The following is a 26059-nucleotide window of genomic DNA, read 5'->3' as shown; positions in this document are numbered from 1 at the left end:
AATAGTGTGCAAAGCGGCAAGGTAAATGGTGGCTATGCTGAAGAATCTAAAATTTGAAACATTGTTTTTAACACTTTTTTTATTTACCACATAATGACATATATGTTCTATGTGTTATTTCATAGTTTTGATGTCTCCAGTATTGTTCTCCAATGGAGAAAACAGTCACAATACACTGTAAAATATAATAAGTTGACTTTACTTAAAAAAAATATGCAAAGTCGTTGCCTCAAAAAAAGTCATTTATGTTGATTTAGATAAATTAGATTGGGTTAACTTATTTTTTGTGAGTTTGCAGTACTCAAATTAACTTAGATTAGTTTGATTACATTAACTTATTTATTTTGAGTTTGCAGTACTCACATAAACTTATATTAATTTGATTACATTAACTTATTTATTGTGAGTTTGCAGTACTCATCTTATATAATTTTGATTACATTAACTTGTACTGTAAACTTAAAATAAATAAGTTAATGTAATCAAACTAATCTAAGTTAATTTGAGTACTGCAAACTCACAAAAAATAAGTTAACCCAATCTAATTTATCTAAATCAACATAAATGACTTTTTTTGAGGCAACGACTTTGCATATTTTTTTTAAGTAAAGTCAACTTATTATATTTTACAGTGTACAGAAAAACCTATGAATGAGTAGGGGTGTACAAACTTTTGACAAAAGTCTTAGGCACATGTAAAGAAATGCTGGAGACCAAAAACGGCTTAAAAATAATGAAATTAAATGTTTCCACATTTAAAACAAATACTATAATCAGTAAGCCATAAAAAAAAGAAACAAAGTCAATATTTGGTGTGAGACGACCCTTTGCTTTAAAAAAAAAAAAAAGGAAAGAAAAATAGCAGTCTCAGGTCCAATGAATGCAATTTTATGTGGAAATGAGCTGTAAGTTTTACTGAGCATCTTACAGAACCGGCCACAGTTCTTCTGGACACTTTGACTGTCACACTCGCTTCTTCATTTTGCACCAAAACCCAGAAGTGTAATATGCTTGTGTAATATGCTGCTCAGATACAAACACTTTTTTCTTCTGTTACATTTAATTTTGCACTGGAAAAATTAATGTTTGAACTCTAAAATGTTTTTGTACTAACTCGATAATGTAGAAGTCATAAAATAGAAATCTATAACAAAGTTGTGAAAATATATATATATACAGTGCTCAGCATAAATGAGTCCACCCCCTTTGAAAAGTAACATTTTAAACAATATCTCAATGAACACAAACAATTTCCAAAATGTTGACAAGACAAAGTTTAATATAACATCTGTTTAACTTATAACGTGAAAGTAAGGTTAATAATATAACTTAGATTACACATTTTTCAGTTTTACTCAAATTAGGGTGGTGCAAAAATGAGTACACCCCACAACAAAAACTACTACATCTAGTACTTTGTACGGTATAGCCTCCATGATTTTTAATGACAGCACCAAGTCTTCTAGGCATGGAATGAACAAGTTGGCGACATTTTGCAACATCAATCTTTTTCCATTCTTCAACAATGACCTCTTTTAGAGACTGGATGGAGAGTGATGCTCAACTTGTCTCTTCAGAATTCCTCAAAGAAAATAATTTCTTTACACCACAAAGGTGAAGGCTACAAGAAGATCAGCAAAGCTTTACTTATCAGTCAGAATACTGTAGCAAAAGTGGTACAAAAATTTAAGAAACTGGGACAGCAGCCATCTCACAGAGACGTCCAGGTCGTCCACGGAAGTTAACACCTCGACAGGAACGTCTTCTGTCAAAGGGGGTGTACTCATTTACACTGAGCACTGTATATATATGGAATATTACATATTTTTACTACTTCTGTTATTTTATAGACTTAACACATTTGTCACTACAGACCAAACACTCTTCCTTCTACCTTATGCCAACAAGATAGCAGCAGAACTATGATTTATAATTATAATTTCCCTGGATGGTGATGCACCATGATAAGTGCATAATCTGTTCTTTTATCTCCAGCAATCGCCTTCCTTTCAGTCTGTAGCGATAATTCAGAGCGTCTTTGGCTGTGTCTTAGGACTATTAACGATTGGAACATGAGAGTGTGCATCCATAATTTTGGAAATTGTGCATGCTTGGACAGTTTTTTCACATTTCCCACAGGAGAATAGCAGCAGCAACAGCAGGAAGGATGCCATCTTGGGTTTGTTTGACACTGCTTCCAGAAAGATGATTATGCATGCACATGCTGATTCTGTTCTCCGTGGCATTTTTTTGTTTGTTTGCTTGTTTAATAAAGATCTTAATTGATGTTATACATATTTGGTTAGATAGTCATGACTTTGTAGTAATAAGTCTAATTTGGACTGGAGCCACACTCTCCATTCTTAGTCATGGCATGGCATGGTATAGCATTGCACAGTTTCCTGTTTCAGTTCAAGGTTATATGGTGTGTTAATTGTAATATGTTTTGTGACATCTCTGTCTGCCAGGATGTGCTGTTAGTACTGATTTACTGGCAGTAAATACAGGAATAACAATGTCAAAGATGCCCGTCTATAATGAATATTACTGCTCAGAAGAGTCTGGCTGTTGAGTTCAATGTCTCCCAGGGTTGTAAATTTGATAGTCCTTGAATTACGCTAAGGTAGTTTCCAGTTGCATAAACTCAACCCGTTGGGTTTTGTGTGTAGCTTATTAGAGTTAACAGAAGTGCAATCCCTGTGCTCATGTTCGGCAACTTTTTTGAGAAGAGTACAGCTCATCTTTCAAAGTACAGCCTTGGGAGATGCATCCTTATCTGAGATACTCCCTTATTGGTGCCATCTCCGGAATGGAGCCAAGAAAACAGTAAGGGGAATAAAGTTGCACCCTTTTCTCTCACACAGCAATAAGCCTGTTGCATCTGTGCATCAAATCTGCACCTTTTTGACCATGACAGCTTCTGGGTTTTATTGGTTTGTTTGTTGTTTTGGTTTTTGTCTTTTTTGTCATGATTACTCTTTCAGTTCATCGCCTCACTAGCAGGCCTTTTTGAAATTTCATGCAGATGTGTTAAAGCACTTATTGGAGTGGTAGGGGCTGGGTTTTGAGGGGTCTGTGGGCAATTTTGGGTCAGGCAATGAGCAGACTTGGGGGTTAGTGGCTGGATCTGGAGTGATGGATGGGCAGAATTTAGAAGAAGGATCTTTTTTACATCCCCATCTTCTGCAGTTCCTCTGTTTTTCAGTTCCTCACTCATTAGTAGCCTTTCTCTCGATTTAATCCAGGTGTGTTAAAGGACTTAGAGCCATATACAGTTGGCTCTAATATTAGGTTATGGGGTTCAAAGGAACTGAGTCACATTAAAAATATTTTTTTATTAGGTCTGGAGGGGTGAGTGGGCATGTTTGGAGTAGACAGTGGGCAGTTTGTGGTGGTAGTTGTTGGGTTTGGACCAGGGACTGGGCAGTTTGGTGGTAGTTGCTAGGTTTGGAGGGGTAGGTGGACAGGTTTGGAGCAGGAACTGGGTAGATTAGGGTGGTAATGGCAAAGTTTGGAAGGGTGGGGGGTCAGGTTTGGAGCAGGCAGAAGGCAGCTTGTGGTGGTAATCGCTGAGTTCAGATGGGTGGGTGGACAGGTTTGGAGTAGGGACTGAGCAGATTGGGATGGTAGTGGCTGGGTTTGGAGGGGTGTGCAGGTTGGAGCAGAGAATGGATAGATTTGAGTGGTAACAGCTGGGTTTAGAGGAGGGCAGGTTTGAAGCTGGCTGGGATTGGAGCAGAAGCTGGCATTTTCGGAGCAGACAATGAGCAGTTTGGGATAGTAGTATCTGGGTTTGTAGGGGTGGGTGGGCAAATTTGGGCCAGAGAATAAACAGATTGGGGAAGTAGTGTCTGCGTTTGGAGGGGTGGGTAGGTAGGACTGGAGCAGGAAATTGGCACATTGGGATGGTACTGGCTGGGTTTGGCACAGTTGGTGTTTAGAGTGGGTGTGGAGCTTGGCTTGAATCGGGCAAGTTCTTAGCTGCACTCTTGAAGGCTGTGTTTTCTCAGTCAATAAAGCAACTAGGACAAGATGGGGGGTTTGGTTGTGGCGGGTATGGGGTACAACCTCCCTGGGGTTCAAGCCCATGAGATGACAACTTCCACTGACCATTTCTTTCAGTCAGCAGTTTCTTCTTCTTCTTCTACTCATTAGTGCAGTTCCTATTTTCCTCCTCCTCTCACAAGTCCAACTCTCCATCTGTCTTTCTCTGTCTCCCTCTTGCTCAGCATCTCTCTCTGTTTATCTCTCTCTGCTGTCTCTGCCTCCCCTTCTGTCTTTCTCTCTCTCTTTCCCCCAGGCGAGGCCTCTGGCATGCAGCACACACATCCGTCACTGCACCAAGCTAGCTGTCAGACAGAGAGAGAAAGATTGGTTAGTTGTTGTTTAGAGCTAATGTCGATCGTGCAGACAGGCCCTGGTGAAAAGCCCTCGTTAGTCAGCAGCAAAGCGATGGGAGAATGGCAGTCAGAGCAATGGAGAGTAAAGAGAGAGAGAGAGAGTGAGGAAGATGGCCAGACCTCAGAACATTGACAGCATCAGGTATGTGGCCAGCCACAAACTTGATGAAGCTCAGGTTCATTCAATTGGATTTCCACCTTTGAGCAGCGTGTAGTAATCAGAGTGTCCTACTACAGAGATCATCTAAATTTTATAGGAAATGTTGCTTTCCCTGATATATTGTGAGGGTTTTCATACACTCTCCCTCTTTCTCTGTCTGCTTCTTTCCCTTTTCCTGTCAGGTTGGTCTTTGCAGCAACATTTTTTTGTAAAAATTGATACAGAAGAGCTGAAAATATGTCATATTAGGAACTTGCTTGTCTACTTCATGTCAGTTTGTCCTGTATATGACATTTGTGTCATGTCCAGCAATTTTATATTATTTAATCTTCTCTACCTGTCAAGGATCATGAGTTGTACATCTTCTGAAGGACAGTACAGTATAAGACTTTGTCAATTTATTTCACCATTCATAATGGTACATCATGGGAGACCAAAATATATTGTGTATTATGTATTGTTTCCTTTGTTGCTATGACTGAAAATACCACTTTCAAAAAATTACCAAACAGATTCTGACACTCCAACGTTGTATCCCATGCACTTCCTGTCATTGTTACTATGCAATCTGTTACAGTAAAATCCCATGTCTGTCTTTCTCTGTCCAGGTGTTATGTAGATGACAAGGTGTCCAAAGTGGCCTGGCTTAACCGCTCCAACATCATCTTTGCCAGTGAGGACAAGTGGTCCCTGGACCCCCGCGTGGACCTGGTGACAAAGGGTCAGATTGAGTACAGTCTGCGCATTCAAAAGGTGGATGTATATGATGAAGGGCCCTATACCTGCTCGATCCAGACCAAGCAACAGTCCAAGACCTCCCAGGTTTACCTTATTGTACAAGGTGAGCTCAGATCACAGGCTAGGGATTTGGATGATTGACAGCCTGTCAGTTCGCTGACAGCCCAGAGGTACTTGTCATTGCACTACTGTGGTCTTAATACCTCAAAACCAACCACCTTGGGCAAGGACTTGCCTTCCAGTCATCAAGGAGTCTGTATTCCAGCCTGTCAAACAGTCAGAGATTTAAATATGTGTTCCAGAAGGATGGGCTGAGTGGCAAAGTTTATGACTTGGGTCCTGGTTAGTTGATTCTGTGATCTGATGACAGAGGACTAGCATTTTTTACACTACTGCATTATGGCCATGAAATATGTAAATAAATTCAGTGTTAGTCACCTTGTGAGATGAGGAAAAAATATTCAAATATATATTATTGAAGGTGTCAAAAGTGATGGCTGTGGAATTAAATGGTTTGCACTGAGAAAAATGGAGCAAATACATGTAATTTGTTGGGCAATTTATCTAGCATTCGCTTATTTCATTATTCTATTCTATAATTATCCTAGTGCTGGAGGGCAACACTGATTGAGCTTATTAGCCACTCTGTCCTTAACCTCACCCTTTTCTGCAGGTTTATCATCAGTATGAACATGTAGCATTGGTAAGAAAAGTAACCTTAAAGGCTTGATGATAATCGTCTTCCAATTTGGTCTTTCATTAAGACTTATACCAATCAGTCATAAAATTAAAACTACTGACAGGTGAAGTGAATAACACTGATGATGTTGTTACAATGGCACCTGTCAAGCAGTGGGATATATTAGACAGCAAGAAGAGAACAGTCAGTTCTCAAAGTTGATGTGTTGGAAGCAGGAAAAAATGGGCAAGCATAAGGATCTGAGCGACTTTGATAAGGGCCAAATTGTGATGGCTAGATGATTGGGTCTGAGCATCTCCAAAATGGCACAGCTTGTGGGGTGGTCCCGGTATGCAGTGGTTAGTACTGAACAAAAGTGGTCCAAGGATCTAAAGGACAACTGGTGAACTGGCAACAGGGTCATGGGAGTCAAAGACTCGCTGATTCGCATGGGGCACAAAGGCTAGCCCATATGGTCCAATTCCACAGAAGAGCTACTGTAGCACAAACTGCTGAAAAAAGTTAATGCTGGATAAAACAGAAATGTGTCAGCATTAACTTTTTTCAGCAGTTTATACTACAGTAGCTCTTCTGTGGGATTGGACCATATGGGGTATCCTTCTTGCTCCCCGTGCTAATCAGTGAACCTTCGACACCCATGACCCATGCATGACATGGGTTGCTGTGGCCATGACCACAGTAGCTCTTCTGTGGGATTGGACCATATGGGGTATCCTTCTTGCTCCCCGTGCTAATCAGTGAACCTTCGACACCCATGACCCTGTTGCTGGTTCACCAGTTGTCCTTCCTTGGACAACTTTTGGTAGGTACTAACCACTGCATACCGGGAACACCCCATAAGATGTGCCATTTTGGAGATGCTCAGACCCAGTCATCTAGCCATCACAATTTGGCCCTTGTCAAAGTTGCTCAGATCCTTACTACTTCCAGCATGTCAACTTCAAGAACTGACTGTTGTCTTGCTGTCTAATATATCCCACCACTTGACAGGTGCCACTGTAACAACATAATCGATATAATTCACTTCACCTGTCAGTGTTTTTAATTTTATGGCTGATCGGTGCATATTCAGCAGAACAGTTTTTTTCAGAAGAAGTATTGCAAAAATATCAACATATCAGTACTATTTGGATGCAAGCTTGCTAATTCTGGCTTAATGCTATAATGCATCGTTATAATAAATAATTAAATTAAATGGGGAGGTGGGATGATGTAATTATTACCAGAGGATTTCTTTGATTTTAGTTCCATCCAATTATTATTATTTTTTTTGTATGGACTATGCATTCAAGATTACACTATATAACTTTCTATAAAATGAGTAATGGAGATAACTCCAGATAATACATATTCTATCTGAATTTGTATGCTTGTCTTTTTCTTGAGTGAAAAGAGGTTTTAAAAAGAGGAATGAGCGAGTACTCCAGTTTACTCTACATTTACATTATGTCACATGCCCATGTTAAACTACTCCAATCCGTTTTGAGTTGTGTGCAATAAGCTAAAGTCTGCTATCTCACACATCTACCCTTTAACAAACCACTAATAGGCTGTCTCTCTTACTGATGCTGATACTGCTAAGCAGCACAAAGAATCTATAAGGACAATTTGTGCAGTCCTCAAATCCATAGAGTCAGCGCTAATGCTTTAACCATTCATCCGTATTGTTTTTAAATGCTCTCAGACTTTTGCTTTTGGATTCACATTCATTTTGCATTGATAAGACCCAGTTTTTAACACACTTTGAAGTTGATTTATTTTTTCATCATCATTGTGAAAGAAACAACGGTCATGCTCTGAATTTGGGCAACAATAGAAGAGAAATGTTGGAATAGTTACAGATATGTGAAAGATTTTTAAAAGTAATTTATTTATTTATTTATTTATTTATTGGGGGAGGGGGTTTTGCAATATTTGTTTAGACATTTGGGGTCCTGCTTCAGCCCCAAGTTGTTGGTGTGTGTGTGTGTGTGTGTGTGTGTGTGTGTGTGTGTGTGTGTGTTGTTGTTTTTTTTTCCAAAGTTGCGACAAAAGTTGCTTTGGAAGCCTTTAGTGTATTTGCCCTTGGTATGCATTGTTTTTGTTCTCGGGTGCCTGGGCAGGTTGAAATTTTTTTGGCAAAGCTCTGAAGAGATTTATGCCTACTACCTCTAGGGAGGCTGAAAAGTGACCGATCTTATTTCCTAAGCAGGAACGTGTTCATTATCCCTTTTGTCTTGTATCGTATAGCATTTTGTTCCTCAAAACTATAACTCCTTGTGCAATTAAGAGCAATTCTGTTGCACTTGCAAATTTCCCTGGCAACACAGCATAAAATAAATTAACGTATGACAATGTAAAAAATAAAAGAAGGCGCCTGACAAAACAAAGAGCATGTGAGTGCCATTCATCTTCGGCAACAAACTAATCATGAGTTCAGTGTTATTCTGTCGCTGTGCCATTTATTGTGGAAATTGAGTAAAGGCTATTTTTCACCAGAGGGGAATTTCAGATTTCTTGTCCCTAGAGAAGCATTTCAGCATACTCTCAGCTGGTTTGGACTGTAAGATGGAGTTTTTCAAGACAGTGGGTGTCTTAATATATGAATCACTGTGATGTCAGTAAGGCAGACCTCAAATCTATTTTTCCACTGGCCAAAGTTACAGATTTCTGCCAGCACCGTATGGGTTCTCTACAGGCTTTTTTAAAACCATCGAGTACAGCACGACGTGGTTTCTTCTGTGCCTCAAAGTCACTGCCTACCAAGCTGGAGGGTGTCTAGCTCACCCACTGTTCTGCCTTATGGCAAAGTGTGTATTCTTCCTGTGATGGCATAATCAGATCTAATCTGAGGGTGTGACTGGCCTCATCAAGCAGCACTGGTTAAAATAATTGATGGAAACAAATGAAAAAAGATTAGTTGAGACATACAAGGTTAAGGTTGAGCACTTCTACCTCTTGAAATTTTAAGTATAGCTTCAAGGAGGCATGAAAAAAGCAAAAATTGTAGTATTAAAAGTTTATACAGAGGTTATGTGTGGATGTATCATTTATTTGTTGAATTTTTCATCATGGATTTTCATGGATAATAAAGCAAGAGTGTACAAAGCAAAACAAAAACACTGCTGTGGTAGGTGTAATCAAATCTACTGCCAGAATACGTTCCTGATTCCGGATGTGATGTGACCTCATGCACATACTATGTTTCATCTTTCAGAAGTTGTAGAACTTCAGTCCTTTACAACATAGATCCAAATTCAGTACACCCTCTGCAACCACGGAAGATGCCAATTCATGTTCACACCCTGGGCAGTATTGCAATGGGGTCATCACTCATGAGATTATCTCCAAATGTATTGATGCTAGTGCCAGACAAACTGAAGTGACATCCCTTGTTACCTCATTATTGAAGACCCTAATTACCCTACTAAACAACAGACATAAATTCCCACCTGGTATTTTGAATATAATGAGGTTTTCAGTAAAGCATGTACTGCCCCTTGTAATAGACCCTATTACTGTACCATTGATCTGTTATCTATCACACATTTATTCCTTATCCCATGCTGAGAACATGGAAGAGACCCTTGGAAGAGTGTAGCTAAATGCCTTCAACAAAACTATACCAGGCTATCTACATCATGTCTGGCAGATCTCATCTTTGTCCAGAAAAAGGATGGAGGCCTATGGCTATGTAATGACTATCAGATCCCTCGGATATCGTTATGCATTATACTTTATTCCTTCTGCGTTTGAACAACTAAAATCAGCTTTCATACTCTTATCTAGCAAGATTTGAATCTGAAAAGGGAATTTTGAATCTGAATAGAGCAGAGGTGGGCAAACTACGGCCCGCGGGCCACATCCGGCCCGTTGGCGTTTTTAATCCGGCCCGCGGAAGACAATCATATAAACACGATTGAGCAGATCTATAAACTATAAGCATCAGTGTTATCACGTAGACAGGTGTTCTAGAGATCCGTCTTTCCAGTCAGTCGTATTCACGCGAGATTACATTTGCAGAGTGGTGCAGCATGTGCCATGGAAATCATTCTGGCGCCCGTGCCACTGATGATCTCGAGAACACAGGATAAAACTTTACAATGAGTGGTCCTAAAAAAAGAAAAGTGGACAGTGAGTGCAGGGTGTTCAATAAAGAATGGACAACTAAATATTTTTTTGCTGAAGTCCGATCAAAGGCTGTATGCCTTATTTGCAAAGAAACCATTGCAGTTTTAAAGGAATATAACATCAAATGGCACTTTTCCTCCAAGCATGCTAATTATGCTAACAACCAGTCAGCGCAAGAACGGACGAATACAGCTCAGCGGTTGCTGAGTGAATGTGAGTATTAACACTTTCGCTTTTTAAAACTATGTTGGAGCTGTAATAAGATGGTAGTCACATGTTTACAGACATAATAATATAAAAAGTATAACTCTCTTAGTAATTTTGGTTGTCGTGGGTGGCTGCTGTAGTGCTGGTGTTTGTGTATATATTTTTTTTATGTGCCAATCTATTGAACTGCAAACATTTTTCTGCTCTGCCTTTGTTGACCTGAGAACTAAAATAAATATCAATCTGATCTGCATTTGGGTCTCTGTCAGTGAAAGGCCTTACAATAACACTAAAGCTTTTCCGGTTTATGTTCGATATGTATGAATTTGGTGCTGGCCCGGCCCGCCTGGCAAATTTCAAAAGTCAATGTGGCCCCTGAGCCAAAAAGTTTGCCCACCCCTGGAATAGAGGAATGCCACAATGACATCAGGTCACTATGAATGTTTAGTAATGCTGTATGGCCTGGTCAGCATCCCTTCCATTGATGTCCACTGTATGGCCAAAGGTATGTCAACACATGACCAATCACACTCATATGTGCTTTTTGCACATCCTGTTCCAGATTTAGTCGCCTCTGTTGCTGTTATAATAATGTCCACTCTTCTGGGACAGCTTCCCACTAGATGTTGGAGCATAGCTGTGGGGATTTATGTTCATTCAGTCACAAGAGCATTAGTGAGATCAGGCACTGATGTTGAGTGAGGAGGTCTGGAGTGCAGTCAGCATTCCAGTTAATCCCAAAGGTGTTCAGTGGGGTTGAGGTCAGGGCTCAGCGCAAGACACAAGTTCTTCCACTCCAACCTTGGCAAACTGTTTTCATGGAGCTTGCTTTGTAAATGTCATGCTGGAACAGGGTTGGGCCTCTGAGGTCCAGTGTCAAGTGAAGGAAAGTCATAATCCTACAACATAACTCCAGATCTTCCAACATGGCAGTAACAGTTTGGGGAAGCCTCGCGCATGGCTGTGATGGTCAGGTATCTTTAGTTGTGGTCAGAAGTTTACATACAGTGATATGAACGTCATCTTGGATATGAATGTCCTGGCAATTTCAGTAATTTCTTTGAACTTTTCTTTTTCTGTGGCAGATTGTACAGCATACATATTTAATTTAAAAAACACTAGAATTTGGTGCACAAGTTTTAATTTTCTTTGGGTTTTCTGAAATCAACACAGGTCAAAAGTATACATACAATTATACATACACGCCTAATATTTGGGTAAAATGTCTCTTCGCAAGATTCACCTTGACCAAACATTTTTGTTGACCATGAACAAGCTTCTGGGAGAATTCTGGTTGGATATTTCATGACTCTTCATGGTAGAATTGGTAAAGTTCAATTTTTTTTTCTTGGCGTAGACTCGACTTATAAGCACAGCCCATATATTTTCAATAGGATTGAAGTCAGAACTTGTTTTAAGCTTAATGTTGGCCTGCTTTAGCCTCCACAACCAGCTCTGATGTGTGTTTGGGTTCATTGTCCTGTTGTAACTCCCAAGTCCCAAGTTGTGTTCAAGTTTCTGATGGTTTATGCTGAAGAATTCTGAGGTAGTCCTCCTTCTTCATTATTCCATCCACTTTGTGCAATGAACCAGTTCCACTGGCAGCAAAACAGACCCAGAGCATGATGATCCTACCACCAGCAGCAGCTGGTACAGTGTCCCTCTGTACATGGTGTTCGTTGTGGCCAAACAACTCAATCTTTGTCTCATCTGACTATACAGCTATCCTCCAGAAGGCTTTTTTTCTTTGTCCATGTGGTCAGCTTCAAACTTTAGTTAAGCTTGAAGGTGTCAATTTTGGAGCAGGGGGTTATTTCTTGGATAGCAGCCTCTGATCCATGGTGATCTGAACTGTAGACAGTGATCCATCAGCTTCCAGTTCATGGCAGGGCTGTGCCATGGTGGTTCCCAGGTTGTTGCTGACCATCCAAACCAATTTCCTTTCAGCTGAGGGTAACAGTTTGGGTTTTCTTGAAGCAAAGTGGCTTGGCAAAGTGAATACACATCACAATAACTTGGATGCAATTGTTTGAACTGATCTTGGAATTTGAGTTGTTTAGAAATAGCTCCAAGTGACATTCTGGAGTTGTGTATGTCTGTGATCCTCTTTCTCAGATCTGCACTGAGCTCCTTGGACTTTCCCATTTTACTGTGTGTTGGTCAATCCAGTGAGTGCTGTAAACAAACCCTTTTTATGAAGGCACAGAGAAGCAACCAGCTGTAGTCAATCATAATCACTAACAGGAAGTTAAGAGACCTCGGTCTTGGCAAGATAAGAGACATTTTGGAAGTTTCAGCACCTCTGAATTAATAATCTAAGTAAGCGTATGTAAATTTTTGAGCATGTATGTATAATTTTGACCCTGTGTTGATTTCAGAAAACCCAAAGAAAATTAAAACTTGTGCACCAAATTCTAGTGTTTTATTATTATTATTATTATTATTATTAAAGATGTATGCTGTCCAATCATTCTGCCACAGAAAAAGGACAGTTCAAAGAAATGACTGAAAACCCAAATATTGCCACGGCATTCAGATCCAAGATGAGATTTGTCACTGTATGTAAACTTCTGACCACAACTGTATATACATGGTCATAAAGTGTACTGAGAACTTCTCTTTCCAGTTCCACAATACCCTTGGTCCCATCTAAGTCTATAACACTTCCAGCCCTGGCCACAGCATTTGAAACCCCTGACCTGTCACTGCAAAATTTTGGCATACCTGCTCCCAAAACTTATATATGTTGCACTTCCAGAAAAACTTTTCACAGAAGCAAAGTCTCACTCCAGCACTCATGCTTGTGACTTTACTGAGCTCTTGTTTGCATTTCTGTTTGTCTGGTTTCAATTCAAGCTTTGTTACATGTTGGTCTTACTTAGCTCCTACCCACTGGAGGGTTTAAATCAAAATGTAAGCAAATTTTACTCATCTATCCATTATCCGTAACTGTTTATCCCGTGCAGGGTCATGGGCAAGCTGGAGCCTATCCCAGCTGACTATGGGCAAGGTACACCCTGGATAAGTCACCAGATCATTGCAGGGCTGACACACAGAGACAAACAACCATTCACACCTATGGTCAATTTAGAGCCATCGATTAACCTAACCTGCATGTCTTTGGACTGTGAGGGAAACCGGAGCACCTGGAGGAAACCCACAAAGACATGGGGAGAACATGCAAACTCCACACAGAAAGGCCCTTGTCAACCACTGGGCTCGAACCCAGAACCTTCTTGCTGTGAAGCAACAGTGCTAACCACTATGCCATCGTGCCGCCCAGTTTTACTCATGTAAAGTACAGATCTTTTACAATTATACATAAGCAGAATAATGCAATACAAATACTATTTTTAAAAAATTATAGATCTAAACATATGGACCAGAAGCTTGTGAGAAGTTTAATCTTAAAGCCAATGAGTACCTGTAGTGTCATAAATAATAAAATGCTCAATTCTTTTCCTGTAAGTCACTTTGGATCAAATTGTCTGCCAGATTTTTGAAGACAATAAAGTAAGATAACTAACTGGTGTGGATGGAGTTCCTCAGGACCATATCATATATTCATGATATTACTGGTATCCATAGAAATGTTCTATCAGCAATGGCATTTATGTAGCATGGTTGTGGACCAATCATTGAATGTTACAGTACTCAGTTTTGCTCAGCCATTTGCTATATGATTTTAAGTCTGGAGCCTTAAACACACCTACACTGTATAAGTATGTATTTCTTCCAGATACACTTTCCCTTAGTTTTAATACACAGTCTGTTTCTCTTTTCTAGATCTCCTTTGTATACATGATGCACACAGATGATCATTTTTCATTCCAATGTAATTAGAAGCACCCAGCATGGAGCTGGATAATTAATACGCCAATGATGACCACTGTGACAATTTTGCTGTACATTCATTTCCTTTGCATCCCTTTTTAGAAACATTTTGAAGAATAACTGTCTGCTGAATCAAAATGAAGCATTTCTGCTCTTCACAGTGCAAATTATCATGCTCACAAACCATCTAAAATTGCACACTGTGAACAGAGAGACCAATCAAAGTTAAGTGGTTCTGAGAGTTTGGATTAATCACCAGAGTCCCCAAGTGTCATAGAGACAGATCTTTCAGGTTTTGGTTGTAAATTGTGTATAACTATCTTTTAAAAAGTTTGCAAGAAATGCCTGATTCATGGCTGGGAATATCATGCTGTTCATCTGGAACCAAGAAGCAGTAACAGGGAGTTTGGAGGCTGCATAATTTAATCACATGGTGGCTTCGGGTGCTGCGGTTTCCCCCAAAGACATGCAGTTAGGCTAATTAGTGGCTCTAAATTGAACATTAAAATATTTCATTGCCTCTCATTCTATAGATATGAAGCCAAAATACATCTACCATGTTGTCAAATTTGGCGCCAGGGTCCGTGCAGTAGGGACAAGAATTAAGGTCAGGTATCCCTAATCTATTTGTAGCCCCGCCCCATTCTCCCAATGTACAGTGGTAGAAATGAACAGATGAATATAGGCACATCCTCAAATTATTTTTATTACATCTATCCAGAGAGATTAAATGGATTCAGGTGGAGATATTTCATTAATAAATATATGTGTCTAAGAAGGACATTTATCACATGAACAGGAATTTCACTCACATTGATATGATTAACGGTTCCTATTCATCATGTCAGTGACTTAATAACTCATTACTGGGGATAGATTGCTACAGTGTCTTGCAAAAGTATTCATCCCCCTTGGTGTTTGTCCTGTTTTGTTGCATTACATGCTGGAATTAAAATGGATGTTTGGGGGGTTAGCACCATTTGATTTATACCACATGCCTACCACTTTAAAGGTGCAAATTGTTGTTTTATTGTGACACAAACAATAATTAAGATGCAAAAACAGAAACCTGGCGTGTGCATAGGTATTCACCCCTTTTTGTATGAAACCCCTAAATAAGAGCAATCAAAGTGTTACATGATGTCTGTATAAATCACCCTGTTCTGGAAGGGCCCTGACTCTGCAACACTACAAAGCAAACAACATGAAAACCAAAGAGCCTCCAAACAGGTCAGAGACAAAGTTGTGGAGAAGTATAGATCAGGGTCGGGTAATAAAAAATATCCCAAGCTTTGAATATCCCACTGAGCACCATTAAATCCATTATAGCAAAATGGAAAGAATATGGCACCACTACAAACCTGATAAGAGAAGGCCCCGCCCACCAAAACTCACAGACCGGGCAAGGAAGGCATTAATCAGAGATGCAACAAAGACACCAAAGATAACACTGAAGGAGCTGCGGATCCACAGCAGAGATGGGAGTATCTGTCTATAGGACCACTTTAAGCCATACACTCCACAGAGTGGGGCTTTATGGAAGAGTGGCCAGAAAGAATTAATTTCTTAAGAAAACACATTTGGAGTTTGCCCAACAGCATGCGGCAGACTCCCCAAACACATGGAAGAAAATTCTCTGGTCAGATAAGACTAAAACTGATCTTTTTGGCCATCATGGGAAATGCCATCTGTGGTGCAAACCCAACACCCTGAGAACACCATTCCTACAGTGAAGCATGGTGGTGGCAGCATCATGCTGTGGGGATATTTTTCATCTGCAGGGACAGGAAAGCTGGTCAGGACTGAAGAAAAGATGGATGGCACTAAATACAGGGCAATTCTAGAGGAAAACCTGTTTGAGTCGGCCAGAGGTTTGAGACTAGGATGAAGGTTTACATTCTAGCAGGACAATAACCCAAAAGATACTGCTAAAGCTACACTGGAGTGGTTTAAGGGGGGGGAGGGTTTGAATACCTATGAACACTCCAGATGTTTGTTTTTTCATCTTAATTATTGTTTGTCACGATAAAACAATAATTTACACATTTAAAGTGGTAGGCGTGTTGTGTAATTCAAATGGTGCTAACCCTCCAAAAATCCATTTTAATTCCAGCTTGTAATGCAACAAAACAGGACAACCACCAAGGGGGATGAATACTTTTGCAAGACACTGTATTCTCGTACTGTAAACTAACTAGCCTACTTATAAAATCCATACTATTGTTATTGGTTGTATATGTATTCACTGACAAATGAATGGTTTTTGCACAAATGTCCATAGCTGGCTAGTTGAATGTCGTTAATATTCAAATAATATAGGTATCAAGGTGGCTAAATGGCTAGGTAGCTAGCACAATTAAATTGGCATATTCTTATTAAACCTGTCAATGTTTCAAATCTTTTTAATAGAAAATGGCTAACAGTTTGTATTAGTTCCCAAAAAGTTCAAATAAGTAGCTTGGTGTCTTCCAACCAAGGCTGTCAATCACTTCATTCCAAAGAGTATCCACGCCTTCTTACGATATAATATGATAACGCTAAAATTAAAATATTTCTGGGGGAAAATTAAAAATACACAGATCAGCATAGGGAAAAGTAGCTGTTTGAATCAGACACTATAGCTGGAAAGACAGATTAGATGAGATAAAGTGGCATGGGGGGGGAAAATATTTTTTTTTTGTCATTGAAACACATGGGGATGGACAGAGCTAAAAACTGTACTACAGCCAGCCAGCAGGGGCACTAGACCTGTGGTTGTGTCACTTTGTAGAGATGAGATGCTGTAGTTTTTCATCTGATTTTGTGAAACGTCCACCATACAAATCACTTTATAAGTCGTTACTATAGAAACAGTAGTATGTTAGTAAACACTACTGTATGTTGTAGAAAATTAATCAGCACTTTCTAACCAGTCAGAATCTTGGTTCTAACTTGTTGGTTGTATGTGCGTATATAGGGATGTAATGGCATCATTAAATAATCAAGTTTACAGTTTCTGCTAGCATTTTGTCTCAAATGTAATTTCCTGACTACAGTGTGGAGGCAAAGGAAATGTTCTTATAATTACATGTGATCTCGTACATTTCATCCCCCCTCCGTGATTACAAAGGTGCAGGATTAGACATAATCTAATAATAATAAGGTGCTTTCACTGTCTGAATCATTCAACCTTTTTTCAACAAATTGCAACTCGTTCATGAAGGATCACGGTGTGTTTTGACATCTGAAAAGAGCATAAAGTAAGTGATTGCAGCCGTGCAACATTCTGCCACATTTTGCCTCTTTGGTTTGTGTTTCTGATCCAGAAATGTTTTTTTTTCCTTATAACAAATCCAATGTCATTTCATTATAATAATATTATGTACGCTTCGGAGTGTGACCTTTATATATCGGGGCCTATGGGGATAGGTCGAGATTTCTGTATGTTTGTTATAGCTGGCATACTGAAACGGAAATGAAAATATGCAAAGCGTGCATGTGTGAGAGGTCAGTGAGTCATGTGGCAGTAGCGACAGTGGGATGGACACACTCGATGGCTTTGTCTCATTACTGGTTTCTGAAGCATTGCAACATGCAATTACTCTGTCTCTTCCTCTCTTGCTCACTCCCTCCCTCCCTCCCTCCCTCGCTCGCTCTCACTCTCTCAGACTGTGAAGTCCTTTCATGAAGCCACACAGTGGGTTATTAAATATTTATGGCTTCTGTATTTATCCCCAAAGCACAATGTGCTGTTATTTAGCAGGGAAGCATGAATAACTGTGCAGGAGAAGTGTGTTTGGGTGTCTTTGTGCCCAAAAAAAAAAAGTGAAGTAAAGGTAAAGACCAAATTGCCTTGACCTTTCCAAATTATCCCAGGACAGATGCAACATTTTGGCCCTGGCGTAACTGAATGAAGAAGAGAGAGAGAGAGACAGCTCAGAAAGAATCTTGGGGAAAAGCAAAATCAGACCTGGAAAAAGATATCAAAGAGGTTATCCAGCACTCTGGATGAATGGTGCCACCACCAGTCTTGCCTGGTTTAAGCATTCCCTCCGGATTGCATCATTAGTACCAATGGTACCTGCTGTGATGAGGAAAACATCGCTCTCATCAAACCTCTGGCTCTAACTTCCTGCTTCAGTAATGCTACCGGAATTGTCTGCTTCCTTTGAAGCCAGTACCCCTGTAGAATCCCTTGATGTTTTAATGATAGAAATAATCTAGCATTCTGTTTTCTCCTCAGGCCGACCAGGACGAAAACGTGGCGAAAAAGAGACTCTTCTTTTCATCTTTTTTATGCTCTGCCAACATGAACCTCATGCATTTAAATGGTGCAATCCTGTAGCGCTTCCAGGTATGGACAGACAGTACATTGGAGAAGAGCCCATCAGTCCAAGGGCAAAAGTATTGCAGTGTCCTAACAGCCTTGATGTACTGCAAGAACATTGACTTTGAAGAATGATCTAGTGTCTGACAGCAAGCATTCAAATGTCTCGAAGCTGGGATTTTCAAGAAGCTTGGACACAGGGTTTCAGTAAACTGAAATAGGAATGTTCAGACATTTTACAGCCATTGCATTCATGATTATAGTCTGTTCTCATGGATGACAAGAATATCAAAGCCTTTGATTTAAAACCATGTTTGCATGTATCTAGTTTTAAACTGTGGTCTTTTAAGATTGTTATTTTTGAGATCCCAATAAAATCTTGTTAGAATGCTGTGCCAGAAGAGTTTGTCCGTCAGATGAGATGATCCTCTTATCGAAGATCTGCTAACGATAGACCTGTGATTCAGAAGTTACTGTACTATGTTATGATTAGTCAGCCCTGCAATGACCTGGCAACTTGTCCAGGGTGTACCCTGCCTCTCGCCCATAGTCAGCTGGGATAGGCTCCAGCTTGCCCGTGACCCTGCACAGGATAAGCGATTACAGATAATGGATGGATGGATGGATGGATGTTATGATTACATTGTGATCAATCAGCACAATCCAGACTCATGCAGAAAACAGTCTTGCATGAAACAAAATCTTTTAAGTGAGCTTCAGGTAATTTAATTGTCCATTATCATGCTCCATCACCACTACCATATTTGTAGCTGACCAATGAGTCCAACTGATCTCAACTCACGACCAAAAAATTCTTCAACAATGTGCATTTTTTGACAGTACCAAAAATCATGCAATGCAATGCCAGCTTTATTCATCTGCATTTTAGCTGAAGGCACATACTCCAGATGGAATGCACGTCATCCATTTGAGCATGCTTTCAGAGTAATATAGCTAATTAACTAGCAAATAAGTTTCATATGTTGCCTGTCAACCTGCCCAGGGTGTACCCCACATCTTACCCAATGTCACCTGAGATTGATAAACATAGAAACGGAATGAATTAATGAATGAATGCTTCATGTCAGATCATTTTAAGTAAACTAGCTAAATTTAACCATGGAAATCAGAAACCACAAGGACAGAAACCATCTGTCCTTTAACAAATACAAAATCCGTAAGATGTTGCAATGACTAGATTCCCTGAAATAGTCAAAACTGATTAAAAATTGGGTTTTGAGTTTTTCTGCCAATAATATACTTTGGCATCTTATAAAAAAAAACATAAATCAGAACAAGAATCAGACATTATTTCCCCAACGATGTTCGCATGAACAGAGATCAATAGCGTGAAGAGACGATGATGACAGCCCAACCCCAAACAGAAAAAGTGGAGACAGTATGTTGAAATTGAAATTAAAACTGAAAACAATGATTTGCGAATCATCTTTGACCTGTATTGCACTCAAATCAACACAACAGCACATTATTTGATGTTTTACCTCATGAATTTTAATGGTTTTCCAAACTAAACACATTACAATTTTGATTCCTTGCAACGCATTTGAAAAACGTTGGGACAGTAAAGCATTTACCACTTTATTGTGCTGTCATTCGTTCCCACAACACTTAAAAGATGTTTAGGGACTGAAGACACAAACTCATGGAGTGTTTCAGCTGTCATTTTGTCCCATTCTTCCTGCAAAACAGGTCTTAAGGTGTGCAACAGTATGGGGTTGTTGTGGTCATATTTTTTACCCCCACAATTTGCCACACATTCTCTGTTGGGGATGGGGGGACACCCTCTTCTTCCATAGCCACACCTTTGTAATGTGTGCAGAATGTGGTTTTGCATTGTCTTGTTGAAATCGCCCTGGAAAAGATGTCGTCTTGAAGGCAGCATATGTTACTCCAAAATCTCAGTGTACTTTTTTGCATTAATGCTCCATCACAGAAGTGCAAGTTACCTTTGCCAAGGGCACTGACACAATCCTATACCATGACACACCCTGGCTTTTGTACTTGTTCCTGGTAATAGTCTGGATGGTCCTTTTCATCTTTGTGCAGAGCACACGGCATCCATTTCTTACAAAAAAGCCCTGGATACTGATTCATCTGACCACAATACACGTTTCCACTGTGTAGTGGTCCATCCCAGATGCCTCCAAGCCCAGAGAAGTCAATGGCACTTCTGGACACAGTTAATATAAGGCTTCCTTTTTGCACAGTAAAGTTTTAACTGGTATTGGTAGATGTAACTCTGTACTGTAGAGCTTTGGTTTGCCAAAGTAATCCCGATCCCATGTGGTTCTATCAGCTATAGATGAATGACGGTTCTTGATGCAGTGCCGTCTGAGGGATCAGAGATCATGGGTGTTCAGATTAGGCTTGTGCCCTTGCCCTTTACGCACCGAAAGTCCTCCAGATTCCTTGAATTGTTTAATGATATTATGCACCATAGAGGGTGAAATATCCAAATCCCTTCTGATCTTTCTTTGAGGAACATCGTTTTTAAACCTGGATACTGATTTTGTACCAAATCATGATTACAATCCCCTGTTGACATCACCTGTTTTGAATCACATCATTATTTAATTGTTTTACCCCATTACTATCTCTACCCCATCCCAACTTTTTTTTGACCATTCAAAACATGAAATATCTGCAATTAAATACAAGTCAAATTTAGAAATCATTGCTTTCTTTTTTGCATTTGCATTTTCCACACTGTCCCAACTTTTTTCTGATTTGGGGTTGGATTTAAATGCCACGAGTGATTTACCTCAGGTGGTGAGATGTGGATGTTGCTGATAATCAAAGTGAGAACTCATTTCACATTGTAAAATTATAATTCTTTAAAATCTAGCAGTGATGTTTTTCCATTTGTAGATTAGTTTATGAATGTAGAGGAAAATATCATGTTCTTTAGTTGAATTAGAATGGAACCTTTGAATGTATTTTCTCCATTTTTCAGATTTTAAAATGTTAGAACTTAACCTCTGGTTGAGATACACGTAAAAGAGAAATTGTAGTTGAAATTTTACCAGAATTTGACCATGTGAATGGGTTTCACCAAGCCTCCACACCTCAAGTTCAAAGTTCAAAGTGTTTATTGTCATATGCACAGTAAGGACATGTCCACTTGCACAAGGAAATTCTTAATTTGCTGTCCACCATGAATGCCAATTACAAATAAATAAATAGGTGGAAGAAGTAATACAAAGTAAAGGCAATATAGTGCAAAAATAAAAGCAAAAGCAACAAAAACAAAAACGCCCAGTATAGTACAAAATAAAGGTAAATGTAGTGCAAAACAGGTAGTGTAATACAAAAATAAGGCAATGATCAGACATAGCAGCAGAAGGGCAGTAATGTGCGAATGTGCAAACAATGTAACCAGAAGTAAACAGTCAAGGAACAGCAGCAAAAAGGGCAGTAGTGTGCAAACAAATGTAAACAGTCAAGGACAGTTTACAGGGAGGTAATCCATGGTTATAGACTCCTGTCAGCTGTTCAGGAGTCTGATGGCGGTGGGAAAGAAAGAGTTCTTTAGTCTGACAGTCTTACATTTCACACTTCTGTACCTCCAGCCTGAGGGTAAGAGTGTGAACAGTCCATGCTGGGGGTGGGTGGGGTCTTTGAGGATGGAGGCAGCTCTCCTGTGGACTCTGCGGTGGTAGATGCTCTGCAGAGAGGGCAGTGGAGTTTTGGTGATCCTCTCAGCAGTCTTCACCACCATCTGCAGGCATTTGTGGTCCATTGCTGTAGTGCTGCCGTACCACACAATGATGCAGTTGGTCAGGATGCTCTCAATCACGCAGCTGTAGAAGTTGCTGAGGATCTTGGGTGACATACCAAACTTCCTCAGCCTCCTCAGAAAGTACAGTCACTGTTGAGCATTCCTAACCAGCTGTGTGGTGTTAGATGTCCACATGAGATCCTCACTGATGTGAACACCCAGGTACAACCCCGATTCCAAAAAAGTTGGGACAAAGTACAAATTGTAAATAAAAATGGAATGCAATGATGTGGAAGTTTCAAAATTCCATATTTTATTCAGAATAGAACATAGATGACATATCAAATGTTTAAACTGAGAAAATGTATCATTTAAAGATAAAAATTAGGTGATTTCAAATTTCATGACAACAGCACATCTCAAAAAAGTTGGGACAAGGCCATGTTTACCACTGTGAGACATCCCCTTTTCTCTTTACAACAGTCTGTAAACATCTGGGGACTGAGGAGACAAGTTGCTCAAGTTTAGGGATAGGAATGTTAACCCATTCTTGTCTAATGTAGGATTCTAGTTGCTCAGCTGTCTTGCGTCTTTTTTGTCGTATCTTCCATTTTATGATGTGCCAAATGTTCTCGATGGGTGAAAGATCTGGACTGCAGGCTGGCCAGTTCAGTACCCGGACCCTTCTTCTACGCAGCCATGATGCTGTAATTGATGCAGTATGTGGTTTGGCATTGTCATGTTGGAAAATGCAAGGTCTTCCCTGAAAGAGACGTCGTCTGGATGGGAGCATATGTTGCTCTAGAACCTGGATATACCTTTCAGCATTGATGGTGTCTTTCCAGATGTGTAAGCTGCCCATGCCACACGCACTAATGCAACCCCATACCATCAGAGATGCAGGCTTCTGAACTGAGTGCTGATAACAACTTGTGTCATCCTTCTCCTCTTTAGTCCGAATGACACGGCGTCCCTGATTTCCATAAAGAACTTCAAATTTTGATTCGTCTGACCACAGAACAGTTTTCCACTTTGCCACAGTCCATTTTAAATGAGCCTTGGCCCAGAGAAGACGTCTGCGCTTCTGGATCATGTTTAGATACGGATTCTTCTTTGAACTATAGAGTTTTAGCTGGCAGCGACGGATGGCACAGTGAATTGTGTTCACAGATAATGTTCTCTGGAAATATTCCTGAGCCCATTTTGTGATTTCCAATACAGAAGCATGCCTGTATGTGATGCAGTGCTAAGGGCCCGAAGAGCACGGGCACCCAGTATGGTTTTCCGGCCTTGACCCTTACGCACAGAGATTCTTCCAGATTCTCTGAATCTTTTGATGATATTATGCACTGTAGATGATGATATGTTCAAACTCTTTGCAATTTTACACTGTCGAACTCCTTTCTGATATTGCGCCACTATTTGTCGGCGCAGAATTAGGGGGATTGGTGATCCTCTTCCCATCTTTACTTTTGAGAGACGCTGCCACTCCAAGATGCTCTTTTTATACCTAGTCATGTTAATGACCTATTGCCAATTGACCTAATGAGTTACAATTTGTCCTCCAGCTGTTCCTTTTTTGTACCTTTAACTTTTCCAGTCTCTTATTGCCCCGTCCCAACTTTTTTGAGATGTGTTGCTGTGATGAAATTTCAAATGAGCCAATATTTGGCATGAAATTTCAAAATGTCTCACTTTCGACATTTGATATGTTGTTTATGTTCTATTGTGAATACAATATCAGTTTTTGAGATTTGTAAATTATTGCATTCCGTTTTTATTTACAATTTGTACTTTGTCCCAACTTTTTTGGAATCGGGGTTGTATTTGAAGCTGCTCACCCTCTCCACCTCAAGCTCCCGGATGAACAGTGGCCAATGAGGTCTCCTCTCCTTCCTCATGTCCACTATCATCTCCTTCATCTTGTCCGTGTTGAGGGTGAGGTTGTTGTCCTCACACCATGACACCAGACTGGCCACCTCCCTCCTGTAGGCCATTTCATCACTGCCAGTGATGCATCCTATCACTGCAGTGTCATCCACGAACTTCAGGATGATGTCGTCCTTGTGGGAGGTGACACAGTCATGGGTGAACAGAGTGTAGAGGATGGGGTCGAGGATGCATCCCTGTGGGGTGCCAATGTTTGTGATGATGCTGGATGAAGTCCTATAGAGATCTTGCATGTGACGTCACAGCCGATCCAGATTGTGACAGACGCCATCGTGTCGGTCAAACGCCATATTCCGCCTTCTACTTCTACTTCTGGTTCTACTTCTGCTTTTACTTCTACCTTTTCTTCTGGAAAACCCTACTATATACAATTCTACTACAACGGCTGCGGCTGCAAGCTCTCCCTACCTGTGCACGGTTTTTATGTTTTTTGTGTGTATTTTTGCGTGTTGTTCGTCTGTACCGGACTTCAATATCCACTACAACCGTATGGACTTACTGGACATTGGTTTCCAGCAGAAAATGACAGTTTGTAGCGATTTCCATCGCATGCACAACATTCCAGACGAGAAAAAAAAAAAAAACATTCCGGACGAGACCAGATTGCGAGACCAGCGGGGTCTCCGTGGATTGTTATCGGAAGCAAAGCGAAGGAGGCAGCGCCGGGAGCCAAAGCAAAAGCGAGGCTACAGGCAGAGCCGGCCTGTTGACTAAGCTCAGAAAACAGCTACTCAAGCCTCTACCTCTCCAACGCCAGATCCATGTAAACACCACGGACGATTTGGAATTACCTTATTCTATAATCGGCTGGTCAGTGCTATACTCAATACTTAAGCGACTTACCCATCCAGTGAGGATCATTTTCTTGCTTACAAGATGCCACATCTGAGTCGCTGACAAATCCTGAATTTCTGTAAAGAAAACTGTCCAGAGATTTATAAGCGCGCAGTGCTTCACCACTGAACAGCGAGGGAAAGTTGATGAGGTAATCATACACGTCCGGGTATTCCACTGGCAGTTCAAAATCCGGTCGTGAAAACTCCATCTGGAAAGCCATAAGGGTCACAAATCTGTAGATCGTTTATTTTAGACATATATCTAGTTATCTGTTCATTAGAAAAATGAGCCGTGTAGTCCGTCGGTTGAAATTGATCCATTTTGTACACGAGTGCAGCAGTATTCAGCGGTGTTTTTGACCGACACGATAGCGGTTGTGTACTTTCCGGTCACGTGACTGCAAGATCTCTATTACCAATCCTGACAGTCTGGGGCCTGCCAGTCAGGAAGTCAATGAGCCAGTCAGAGAGGGTGGGGTGCAAACCAAGTGTGGACAGTTTATGGATGAGTTTGTGGGGGATGACTGTGTTGAAGGCAGAGCTGTAGTCAACAAAGAGCATCCTGATGTAAGAGTCTTTGTTTTCCAGGTGTGAGAGGACATAATGGAGGGCAGCAGTGATGGCATCTGAGGTGGACCTGTTGGGCCTGTAGGCATACTGCAGGGGTCCAGGGTCTCCGGTATGCTGTTCTGAATGTGGGCCAGTACCACTCTCTCAAAGCACTTTGAGATGATTGGAGTGAGTGCTATTGGCCTGTAATCATTCAGGCAGGTGGGTGGGCTCTTCTTGGGAAAAGGGACAATGGTTGTGGTCTTGAAGCAGGAGGGAATGGTACTCTGGCTGAGGGAAAGGTTGAAGATGGTGGTGAAAATATCAGCCAGCTCATTTGGCACATACTCTGAGGGCCCGCCCAGGGATGTTGTCTGGTCCTGCTGCCTTCCTGGGGTTGAATGTCTGTTAAGCAAAGCAGAAAGGAAATGTTATGCATGAGATGGAACATATTCCTCAATTAGAGCAGTCAGAATGACAGTTATGAACTTTTCATGAAGATCTCGTCAAATGAATAGACCCACAGGATT

At 40.5% G+C, this 26059-nt stretch overlaps 1 protein-coding gene across 1 annotated transcript in view; it reads left to right on the top strand.

The window, feature by feature from the left end:
- lsamp (limbic system associated membrane protein) overlaps positions 1–26059 on the top strand; it is a 550120-nt gene that overhangs the window by 372348 nt on the left and 151713 nt on the right. The window contains exon 2 of the mRNA XM_060943389.1: positions 5169–5401. Coding sequence (XP_060799372.1) covers positions 5169–5401 — 233 coding nt within the window. The remainder of the gene's footprint in view (positions 1–5168; positions 5402–26059) is intronic.

The sequence above is a fragment of the Neoarius graeffei genome, chromosome 16 (genome assembly GCF_027579695.1).
Source record: "Neoarius graeffei isolate fNeoGra1 chromosome 16, fNeoGra1.pri, whole genome shotgun sequence".
Classification (NCBI taxonomy): Eukaryota; Metazoa; Chordata; class Actinopteri; order Siluriformes; family Ariidae; genus Neoarius; species Neoarius graeffei.
Note: the sequence above shows the minus strand (reverse complement) of the source record. Positions and strands in the feature narration are given on the sequence as shown.